The sequence below is a fragment of the Mobula hypostoma genome, chromosome 8 (assembly GCF_963921235.1).
Source record: "Mobula hypostoma chromosome 8, sMobHyp1.1, whole genome shotgun sequence".
NCBI lineage: Eukaryota > Metazoa > Chordata > Chondrichthyes > Myliobatiformes > Myliobatidae > Mobula > Mobula hypostoma.
In genome coordinates this window covers 94,741,939-94,753,779 of record NC_086104.1, presented here as the reverse complement: position 1 = coordinate 94,753,779, position 11,841 = coordinate 94,741,939, and the positions used below count along the sequence as shown (strand labels likewise).

The 11,841-nt window shown below is 42.3% G+C and overlaps 1 protein-coding gene across 1 annotated transcript in view; it reads right to left on the bottom strand.

Annotated features, from left to right (window-relative positions):
• Nucleotides 1–6,254: 6,254 nt before the first annotated feature.
• Nucleotides 6,255–11,841, bottom strand: part of LOC134350748 (solute carrier family 22 member 3-like) — a 50,841-nt gene continuing 45,254 nt past the window's right edge. The window contains exons 10-11 of the mRNA XM_063056385.1: nt 7,398–7,497; nt 6,255–7,302 (exon numbers count right to left, since the gene is read on the bottom strand). Of these exons, the coding sequence (XP_062912455.1) occupies nt 7,194–7,302; nt 7,398–7,497 (209 nt within the window). The 3' untranslated portion in view covers nt 6,255–7,193. The remainder of the gene's footprint in view (nt 7,303–7,397; nt 7,498–11,841) is intronic.

Below are 11,841 nucleotides of genomic sequence, written 5' to 3'. Positions count from 1 at the left end.
GTAAATGATCGTGAAATTCAAGAAAACTTTTTCTGTTGCAAAGAACTGCCCAAAAGAAGCAAAGGCCAAGATATATTTAATGTTTTGTCCTCATATTTGGAAACAAAAGGTCTATCTTGGAGGAACTGTGTAGGCATCAGTACTGATGGTGCCCAATCACTGCTTGACTCCGTGAGAGGTTTTGTTTCTCTTGTAAAAAAAGAAACTCCTGACCTTGTCACAACACACTGCTTTCTTCATAGTGAGGTGCTGACGTCAAAAACTCTTGGAGATGAAATGAAAAAAGTTCTAGATTATGCTACAAAAGTGGTTAACTTTATTAGAACAAAGACCAGTTCATTTGAGAAGATGATTGTGTGAAAACCTGGACAAAGAGCACATCAATCTCCATCATCTTATACAACTTCAACATAACATCCCAATTCCTGTGCTCAATACTTTGATCTTTGAGGCCAATGTGCTGAAAGCTTTCTTTATAACCAGATCTCTACAAATTTGTTCCTCTAAATCCCGCACACCGTTGGACATTTGATTGGTCAAGGCTTCTTTCGGCACCTGCTGTCTTGTTGGCTTTGCACCCATCTCAATCCTTTCAAGACATGTCTGATGAGGAGATTTTTTTGAAAGACCATCAACCTGAAATGTTTATTCTGCTCTCTCCTCAGATGCCATCTGAACTGCAGAACACTTCCAGCATTTCATGCATTAATTGCAGATTTCCTGCATCTGCAGCTTTTTAAAAAATTTCTTTTCAAAGTCATAAGACTGACCCTGTTCCTGGCTCAGGGTGAGTGATTGAAGTGCTTGTTATTTGACACCGGCAGTTTCACTGGGGATTGGTGAAACTGGGACAGTGCACTGGTCCTAGGGTTACTAGAGGTGTAAAGGACTTCGCATTCAATAGTGGGGGCAAGGAGTCAAAGTTGGGACAGTGTGATTAAGAGCAGACAAAGACAGGAGGGAAGGGTAATGATGAAATGATGAACAGACTATGACAGGAAGGAAGGAATGGGATAAATTTAAGAGTAACTCAGCAACTGGATAGAGGTCACAAAAGGAACTTAAAAAGTGAAGAATCTGTATCAAAACGGGGGTCTGATCCAAGATTACATTTAGGACTTTATCCCCTGGAACATAGGAGAATGAGTGGAGATTTGACTGAGGTGTACAAAATTATGATGGGTATAGACAGTGTAAATGCAAGCAGGGTTTTTCCACTGAGGTTGGGTGGGATGAGAAATAGAGGTCATTGGTTAAGGATGAAAGGTGAAATATTTAAGGGGAAGTTTTGACTCAGAGGGTGGTGCGAGTGGAAGTGGTGGATACGGGTTTGATTGCAGCATTTAAGAGAAATAAGGATAAGTAGCGGATGGGAGGGGAATGGAGGACTATTGTCCAGGTGCAGGTCAATGGGACTAGGCAGAATAAAGGTTTAGCACAGACTAGATGGGACAAAGGGACTGCTTAAGTGCATGCTGTACATACCCAGCGTATAAATGGCATGAAAATTAGCTTCTTGCAGCATCAGCAGCACCATACATTACAAACACAACAGTAAGTTCATAGAGACTTACACTGTAATAACATAAGACATTGGACCCAATTAGGTCATTGGGGTCTGCTCAGCCCTTCAATCATGGCTGATTTATTCACAAACAAGAGAAAATCTGCAGATGCTGGAAATCTGAGCAACACACACAAAATGCTGGAGGAACTCAGCAGGCCAGGCAGCGTCTATGGAGAAGAGAACAGTCGATTCTTTGGAAGAGTCTCAACCCAAAAGTCAACTGTGCTTTTTTCCGTAGATGCTGCCTGGCCTGCTGAGTTCCTCCGGCATTTTGTGTGTGTGGCTGATTTATTACCCCTCTCAACCCCATTCTCTTGACTTCTCCTCGTAACCTTTGATGCCCTTACTAATCAAGAACCTGTCAGTTCCATTTAAATACAGTACATCCTGGTTAATTGGGATATATCAGGACCAGTACACTTTGGCCCAATTAAGCAACTGCCCCAATTACTGAAATTTCATAGAAATACTTAAAAAGGTATAAAAAAAAGACTCTGTTTAATTGAGTAACAAATTATGTATTTAAATGAAATACAGAACAAATTCGGACGCTACCAAAGCTACTACAGTACTATAAAACTGTGTATTAGTTCCTAATAGTTTTCAACAGAGGAATTCATCCAGTGTACACTGATGTGTTCTTTTGGTTGATTGTAAATGAACAAAATCAGCACAGATACCTTGTGCAGATAGTGGACTGCCCTCAAACAGTGTTTTCAATGATTGCATTGTCCAAATCTTCATTTTCGTTGTAATGTTCACGATGACAGTCAATACCCTCAAATTCTTCATAGTTTCTAACTTGTTGAAGTAGTGAAATAGTTTCATTTTCACACCTGGCCCTTTCTGGCATCTACAAGGCTGAATGCTTGAAACCACAGTGAGCAAAATAGCTCTGTATTGTCTTATCATTTACAACTCAACAGCTATCAGTGACAAAAATCACTGCTTTTTTGACGCAAACATGCAAGTGACGCTACTTAAGAACTGTTGGCTCTAAGCCCAGTATAGTGTCTAGCAGCCAGATGACGTACAGGCGACTGACGCTAGTTAGAACCCGTTCGGCAACAGTCTCCTGCCCCAAAACAGCGGCAGAGTGTGCCAAGAAAGCAAAGGAAACTCTGGTAATTTTCTTGATTTGTTTTTGTTCTTTAGTAGTTGTCGTAAATAAGTGGCTACCCTGATTAACTGGCAGCCCAGTTAACTGGAATCCACTGTATACCCAATGCCTTGGCCTCTATGGACATCTGTAGCAATGAATTCCACACATTTTAATATGAAAATGCAGGAGAAATGGACAGGGACTTATTTATTAGCGTGGTGAATTTTAATATTTTCTTGAAGTTGCAACTCTGCAGCTGGGATTCTGAGTTTACAGCTTGTCTCACAGACACAGTAAGTGGGAGCAGGAATCACCACAGTCTGTAGTGTTCACTCAGTTCCCTGCCTCTTCACTTCCTTTGGACCAAGGGTGACTTGGTTCTGTGGGTGCTGAGGAGCCCAATGCTCACCCTGCAGACCATGGTACCGGTGGGTGGAGGTTCCTAACAGGGTAGGCCCACTCCGCATACAGTTTGTGCTAAGCCTCTGTGTGTTCCCATTGGAGGGTCAGTGACAACCCAACTGCCCCTCCTCAGCCAAGTGCAGGCACAGGGTGGAGGCTCCCTCAGCTCGGCAGAGGTTTTACGCTTTTCTGCGGAAACTTTGAGAATGTCCTTGAGTCAGAATCAGTATTGTTTTCACTGACACCTGTCATGACATACGAGGGGTGATTGATATGTTCGTGGCCTAAGGTGGAAGGAGTCAATTTTAGAAAACCTCGCACATTTATTTTTCAACATAGTCCCCTTCTACATTTACACATTTAGTCCAGCGGTTGTGGAGCATACGGATCTTAGACCTTCAGAAAGTGTCCACAGCAGGGATGATTGATAAGTTTATGGCCTAGGGTAGAAGGAGATGAGTTATACAGCTCTCGTTACATGCACCTGCAGTTCAACTCTTTGAGCGATTATGCAGAAAGTTTGAGGTTAATAACTCATCAGGGGTGATTGATACGTTCGTGGCCTAAGGTAGAAGGTGATGAGTTATTAACTTCAAACTTTGTGCATAATCACTCAAAGAGTTGAACTGCAAGTGCATGTAACGAGAGCTGTATAACTCATCTCCTTCTACCTTAGGCCACAAACTTATCAATCACCCCTGCTGTGGACACTTTCTCGAGATCCAAGATCCGTATGCTCCACGACCACTGGACTAAATGTGTAAATGTAGGAGGGGACTATGTTGGAAAATAAATGTACAAGGTTTTCTAAAATTGGCTCCTTCTACCTTAGGCCACAAACTTATCAATCACCCCTCGTATGTTGCTTTGTGATAACAGTACGGTGCAAGACATAAAAAATGACTAAGTTACAATAAATAAATAGGGAAATGGAAAGGTAAATAAATAAATAGATAGATAAATATTGCAAAAGAGGAAAAGTGAGGTAGTGTTCTTGGGTTCATAGATCTTCATACATCTGAGGGGAGAGAGGAAGAAGTTGCTCCTAAGACATTGAATCTTGGTCTTGGAGCTTCCGTACCTCCTCTCTGATGGTAGTAACAAGAACAGGGCACGTCCCAAATGATGAGGGTCCACTTTCCAGCTGGAAATGTCTTCCCACGATGGCGTCTAGAGTAGAATTTTTCTGGTGGCTCTTACAAACAACATTTTTGTATTCTTTTTATTTTTTTTATTACAAACAAAAAAACAAAAACAAAAACAGCACATCTACAAAAACCACGACCTTAACAAAATCTAGTTAAATATTGAACAGCAAAAGGGAGAAAAATATAAAGGCAAAAGTGAACATACACAGCAGAGGTTCATGGCATCAAAAAACCTCAGTCCTCATCCCATAAGAAAGTCCAATACAGGGCTCCATATCCTTTCAAAGATGATCCCCTCTGACTTCATTACATAGTCTCAGTCTCTCCAAGTGTAAAGTATTTGCCAGTTCCCTCAGCCACAGATCGTACGTAGGCACAGAGTCCATCTTCCACATTTGCAGGATTAATTTCTCAGCAATCACCATGCCAAACAATACAACCCTTTCTGGTGGCTCTTGTCAGTTTTGTGAGCAGCACGGCCAGCTCCACTAAGCCCACGGAAGGTGCCAATGATGGCGATGTTGAACCGAGAGAGGACAGTGACGTTGGCTCCCTTAGATCAAGGTAAGGAGACGGAGAGCCTACTGACATGTTGAGCGGACAACCACCTTGCCCTCAGTGTCAGGAAAACAAAAGAGCTGGTCAATGACTTCGGGGGGGAGGGCAGGGGGTGCACATGCTCCTGCTTATATCAATCGTGTTGGGATTGGGAGGAATAAGTGCTCCAAATTCCTAGGAGTTAGCATCACCAATAGCCTGTCTTGTTGTAACCACAATAGACACCATGGCCTGAAAAGTGCACCAGTGCCTCTATTTCCTCAGGAGGCTACAGAACTTGCATGCTCCCTTCGTTCAGTGCAGCATAGAAAGCATTTTGCCTCTGCCCTTGACTGCACAAAACTGCAGAGAGTGGTGGGTACAGATCAGCACATCACAGAAACCAGCCTCCCCTTCATAGACTTGTCCATACCGCACTGCCAATGTAATCAAAGACCCCACCCACCCTGCACATTCTCTTCTCCCCACCCCCCACATCAGCAGGATATACAAAAGTCAGAAAGCAAGTTCTGCCAGGCTTCTATTCCACTGTTATAAGACCATTGAACAGCCCCTTGTACCATAACATGGAGTCTTAACCTCACAGTCTCCTTCGTTACACCCTGGCACCTCGTTGTCTGCCTGCACTGCACTTCCTCTGTAACTGTAACACTTTATTCAGCACTCTCGTTATTGCTTTCCCTTGTGCGGCTTCAGTGTGCTGATGATCTGTGCGGACGCTATGTAAAACAAAGCTTTTCACTCTGTCTCAGTACACTTAACAATAATAAACCAACTACCAGGCTCACTGGCCACTTGAAGATGGTGGTGAACCTATCATCGAGAGGTGGCTTTCTCAGGACTGGGGGTGGTCCATGTTTTCCAAGCTTGGAGCCTGAACTGTTATTGTCAGTGTGGTGCAGCAGGGGACCCTTGCATCCCCACTTTCGGTATATGGCCCACCTCTACTAAGAATTGGGATTGGGATGGAGAGGCTGGGATTAGGATTGATATTGGTATTGGGATTGGGAATTGGATTGGGATTATAATCAGGGTTGGGATTGGGATTGGGACTGAGACTGAGATTGGGACTGTGAGGTGTTTGGTGCTTTAGACTTAGGTACAGTGGACAGAGGCTGTGTGATTCATTGTGTCTCTCTTTGACATGTCAGTTTGCACTATTTCATTTTATTCCACACTCTGTCACATGGACAGACACAATCTGGGAGAAACTACAACACCAAACACCTCACAGTCCCAATCTCAGTCCCAATCCTGATTATAATCCCAATCCCATTCCTAATCCTAATCAAATTCCCAATCCCAATCACAATCCCAATACCAATATCAATCCTAATCCCAACCTCTATCCCAATCCTAATTCCCACCCAATCCTAATTCTAATTCCAGCTCAAATCCCAATCCTAATTATAATCCAATTCCCAATCCCAAATGTGATTACTATCCCAATCCCACAGCAAAATAATGGCATAATACATCATTAGCAACACATTTTATTTTAACATGTACAAAATGTTTATCTTCATTTCAGGTTTCTTTTTCAATTTTTGTTTCTTTGACTTTTCATTCTTATTCTATCATTTGCTTTAGAATAGTATTCAATTTTAGAAAAATATTCATTGTGTTCTCTTCACAAAAAACATAAGACACTGTTATTCAGCAGGTTCTTCTTAAACTCAAAAATGTTAAAATTCATAATTAAAGTTAATTTCCTTATTATTATGTCATATCAGGCAATTCATCTGTTCCTGTAATATTTCTATTGTGCCAAGACCTCTGCGGTGGAGCTGGTGGAAGATGATGACTTATTACAATGGCGGTGAAGGTGGAGGAAGGTTGTAGCAGTGAATAGTCCCTAGTTGTCTTGGATGCCGCGTCACTGGACCCTGACCCTGATCTGTCAAGGACCGGGTGGTGGATGCCCATGCATCAGCCTCCCCACATTAAACAAAGTCACGCACATGCGTTCTCCTTTAAGGGAATAACCTTTTGGGAGAACATCATACTCGACTCGAGTGATCATACAACTGCTGTTATCCATTGCGCATCTTATCAGATAGTGTGGTTGACCATACTACCTGTGGCAAGACGTGGTATTTTAACCAGCCCCACACAAGTACTCTTCAGCCATATATTCAAAGTACCATGTCTGAACTATACAATAAAATAACACGACAAAGTCAATTATCCCACCTGTCAGAACCACACAATCAAATTCCTGGAAATAACAGTATCATTCAATTCAACCATTATTATATTAGGAAAATTGGTTTTACTTATATGAGAATAATACACATGCATACTATACAATTTGGTAATCAAAATTACAATCATTCTGTTTATCATTCAATGTTCAATTTGCTTGAGTATTGACCACCAATTGGTTATATTTTGATTGATAAGTAACTTGTTTTAGTTAGCTCTGATTATGAACTCTTTCCCAGGTGCTCTGTGTTTCTTTTCCCTCGGCTGACGTTCGAAGGTTGATCATCTCCTTACAGTCGTCCTGGTCATGTCTGTAAAGTCTGTAGGTACAAGGCGGAACAGAGCATGAACAATGTGTCAGAGGTTTGGAAGGAAGTGCAGACACTGACTCAGAACATGCCCAATTGATAAATACCTCATGATGCTCTCCACATCGCTGATAGTTTCTGGTAACCTTATTCCCCTCGTTTCAGGTAAAAGCATCATTAATCCACCAGCCACCAGAGCAAGCACACCTGGGGTAATGAGCAAACCAATTATAATCATCTTTATTTGCTTTTCAACACACTGACATGGATAGGCTAGCTTAGGGAACACATCTAATTTATTGACTATCGAATGTGTAGAAGATTAATGCATAACCTTGGCTGCCACAACTAAGTTAAAGTATTGCTTGTAAGGAACAATGGCCAATGTGGCCGACTCCTGTTTATCTTCTGAAACAGTTCAGTAAATTAGTCAATTGTTTCAAACCAATAGTCCACGGCACCGTTAGTCCAGGGATAAATGCAGAGTCTTACAGCAATTGGTAAAATTCCATCTTCCCCAGAATATACTGCTGCAGTTCCTCACTGCCATCATAGAGAGCACCTTCACATCAGTCATTACTGCCTGGTTTGTGCAACATCCTCTCACAATATACGGAAACTACGGTGAACTGTCAGGTCAGCAGAAAAGGTCACTGGCCGCATTGTACTATCACGGCAGGACAAGGCAAAGATGCAAGCAGAAAAAACCAACGTGGACACTACTCACCCAGCAAACTGACTTTTCCAAAAGCTCCTTTCTGGACAGCGCTACAGCGCTAATAAAATAAAAACTTCACACCATCTTAAAAGTTTCTTTCATCAGGCAGTTAATCTGATCAATCATTCCAGTTAGCCCACCCCAACCCCCTCTGTCTATTACTCCCATCACTGCACTGTAAACACTTTATAATGCATTTGTAAATACATGCTGGTATTTATTAATTTATGCACATTTTATTCCATATCCATAATTTACCCTCTAACTTTATTTTTATATAAATCTTTATCTTTATAATCATTGAGTGTTGCATTTTTGTTGCATGTTGTGCCCTGACCAACACATCACAGAAAATTCCTAATACATGTGAATAAATGTTGATCCTTGATCCTTGATCCCTGCCAGTTATTGTGGAATCCTTCAGTTGATCAGAGTGCAATTCCTTCCTGTTTTCTCCTGGCTCTGTTTCCAAGGATGTGTTCTATCCCATCCCACACAAGACATTTCATTCACAGAGGATTGCTTAATTTACCCCAGCTGATCTTTCCAAATTGGCAAAAGTCTCAGACAGATCCCAAGGCCTTTCACATTCCAAATTATGCAAACCTGATGTACATTCAGTGGCCACTTTTTTAGGTACACCTGTACACCTGCTCATTGATGCAAAAATCTAATCGGCAAATCGTGTGGCAGCACCTCAAATAAACATGAGTTACAACAGTGGTGTGCAGAAGAGTATGTCAGGATGCACAACATGTCAAACTTTGAAGTGGATGGGCTACATAGGCAGAAGACCATGAACATACACTCAACGCCATTTTATTAGGAGCGGGAGGTATCTAATAAGGTAACCAGAGAGTGTATTCAAACCTCACAGAGACCTCACATCACAGCCATTATCCTCTCTGATCTGGAGTGTATCTGGTGGGATAAGCTGGAAACAGACGGAAGTGGATACCAGAATTTAGAGAATGTGATGATTATTTCTTCAGGTTGAAGAAATTAGCAAGAAGGAATATGAGGTGTTTTTCCTGTATCTAGCCTCAAATTGCCAGTAGAAAGACTATGGACATTGCATTGTGGGACGGAGAAGTGGTTCAGATATATTTTGACCAGAGATTTCTACAGCTGTAATGAATATCTTCACTCCAGTGAGCTGGACTGTTGGAGGGGTCTTTGCGTGAGTGGGTAGTGTTGGAATGACTTTGCCTCGTCACGCTTTGGTAAGATCAAACTTGGATGAGGTAAGTATCTGGTAAGTTTCTTCCTCTTCTTTACATTCTTCACTCCTCACCTGACAGGGCACAGGGGCTGTGTTTTGTTCTGTGTGTGGGATGTGAGGAGTCTGGCAGACCTCCAGACTCCCAGATAACCACATCTGCACTGAATAAGCTGCAGAAGTGGAGAGAGTGAGCAGGTTCAAGTTCCTGGGTGTCAAGATCTCTGAGGACATAACCTGGTCCCAACATATCGATGCAGTTATAAAGAAGGCAAGACAGTGGCTGTACTTCATTAGGAGTTTGAAGAGATTTGGTATGTCAACAAATACACTCAAAAACTTCTATAGATGAACCATGGACAGCATTCTGACAGGCTGCATCACTGTCTGGTATGGAGGGGCTACTGCACAGGACCAAAAGAAGCTGCAGAAGTTTGTAAATTTAATCGGCTCCATCTTGGGTACTAGCCTACAAAGTACCCAGGACATCTTCAGGGAGCGATGTCTCAGAAAGGCAGTATCAATTATTAAGGATCTTCAGCACCCAGGACATGCCCTTTTCTCTCTGTTACCAACAGGTAGGAGATACAGAAGCCTGAAGGCACACACTCAGCGATTCAGGAACAGCTTCTTCCCCTCTGCCATCTGATTCCTAAATGGACATTGAACCCTTGGACACTACCTCACTTTTTTAATATATAGTATTTCTGTTCTTTTGCACGATTTTTAATATTTTCAATATATGTCTACTGTAATTGATTTACTTATTTATTATTATTTTATTCTGTTTCTTTTCCTTCTATATTATGTATTGCATTGAACTGCTGCTACTAAGTTAACAAATTACACATCACATGCTGGTGATAATAAACCTGATTCTGATTCTGAGAGAACATGTTAAGGAAATGGAACTGCAGCTCATACAGGAGACTAATGAGGTGATAGACAGGAATTACAGGGTGGTAGCTACCCCTAGGTTGAGGGAGACAAGTAACTGTGTGACTGGCAGGAGAAGGAAGGGAAATAGGCAGCCAGTGCAGAGTATACCTGTGGCCGTTCCCCTCAATAATAAGTATACTGCTTTGGAGACTATCGAGGGGGACGACCCACCAGGGAGAGCCGCATGGCTGGGTCTCTGGCACTAAATATGGTGCTGTGGCCTAGAGGAGAAGAGTGGTGAAGAGGACTGCAGTGGTGATAGGAGACCCATAGTCAGAGGAATAGAGACCAGATTCTGTGGGCACAATAGAGACACCTGGATGGTATGTTGCCTCTCAGATGCCAGGGTTAGGGATGTCTCGGATCAGGTTCATGGCATTCTAAAGGGGGAGGGTGAGCAGCCAGAAGTCTTGGTACATATTAGCACCAGTGACATAGGAAGGAAATGTGAGGAGGTCCTGAAGAGAGATTTTAGGGAGCTGAAAAGCAGGACCTCCAGGGTAGTAATCTCCGGATTGCTGCCTGTGCTACGCACCAGTGGGGATAAAAATAAGATGATTTGGTAGATAAATGTTTGGCTGAGGAACTGGTGCAGGGGGCAGGGGTTCAGATTTATGGATTATTTGGATCTCTTCTGGGAAGGTAGGACCTTTACAAAAGGGACAGGTTACACCTGAACCTGAGGGGGACCGATATCGTTGTGGGCAGGTTTGTTAGAGCTGTTTGGAAGGGTTAAAACTAATTTGGCAGGGGGGTGGGAACCAGAGTGAGCGTGCTGAGGATGGGGCAGTTGGCTTACAAACGGGCAGTGTGTAGTGAGATTGCTAGCAAGGAGAGGCTACTGATAAGTCAAAATTACAGTCAACATGATGAGTTGCAATGTAAAAGGCTGACAAAATCAAAAAGGGTGAATACAGGACTGAAGGTGTTATGTTTGAATGCACACAGTCAGTATATGGAACAAGACAGATGCACTTGTAGCAGTTACAGATTGGCATGTATGACTTTGTGGGCATCACTGAATCATGGCTGAAAGAAGACTATAGCTGGGAGTTTAACATCCAAGGATAGACGTTGAATCAAAAGGACAGGCAGGTAGGCAGAGGGAGTGGGACGGCTCTGTGGGTCAAAAAATGAAATCAAATCATGAGAAAGAGGTGACATAGGATCAGAAGGTGTAGAATTGTTGTGGGTAGAGTTAAGCTGCTGCAAGGGTAAAAAGACCCTGATGGGACCTGCAAACAATAGTAAAGATGTAGACTACAAATGACAATGGAACTTAGAAAATGCATGTCAAAAGAGAAATGCTACAATAGTTATGGAGGATTTCAATATGCGGGGAGATTGGGAAAATTAGGTTCATGCTGGATCCCGAGGGGGAACTTCTAGATTGCCTACAAGATGGCTTTTTAGAGCAGCTCATGGTTGGGCCCACCAAGGAACTAGATATTCTGGTTTGGGTGTTGTGCAATGAACCAAAATTGTTAGAGTTTAAGGTAAAGGAGCTCTTAGGAAGCAGTGATTATAATATGATAGGATTATATTATGCAGTAATATAACCCAGCAATTTGAGAAGGAGAAGCTGAAGTCAGATATATCAGTGTTACAGTGAAGTAAAGGGAATTACAGAAGTATGAGAGAAAAGCTGGACAAAATTGATTGGCAGGGAACACAA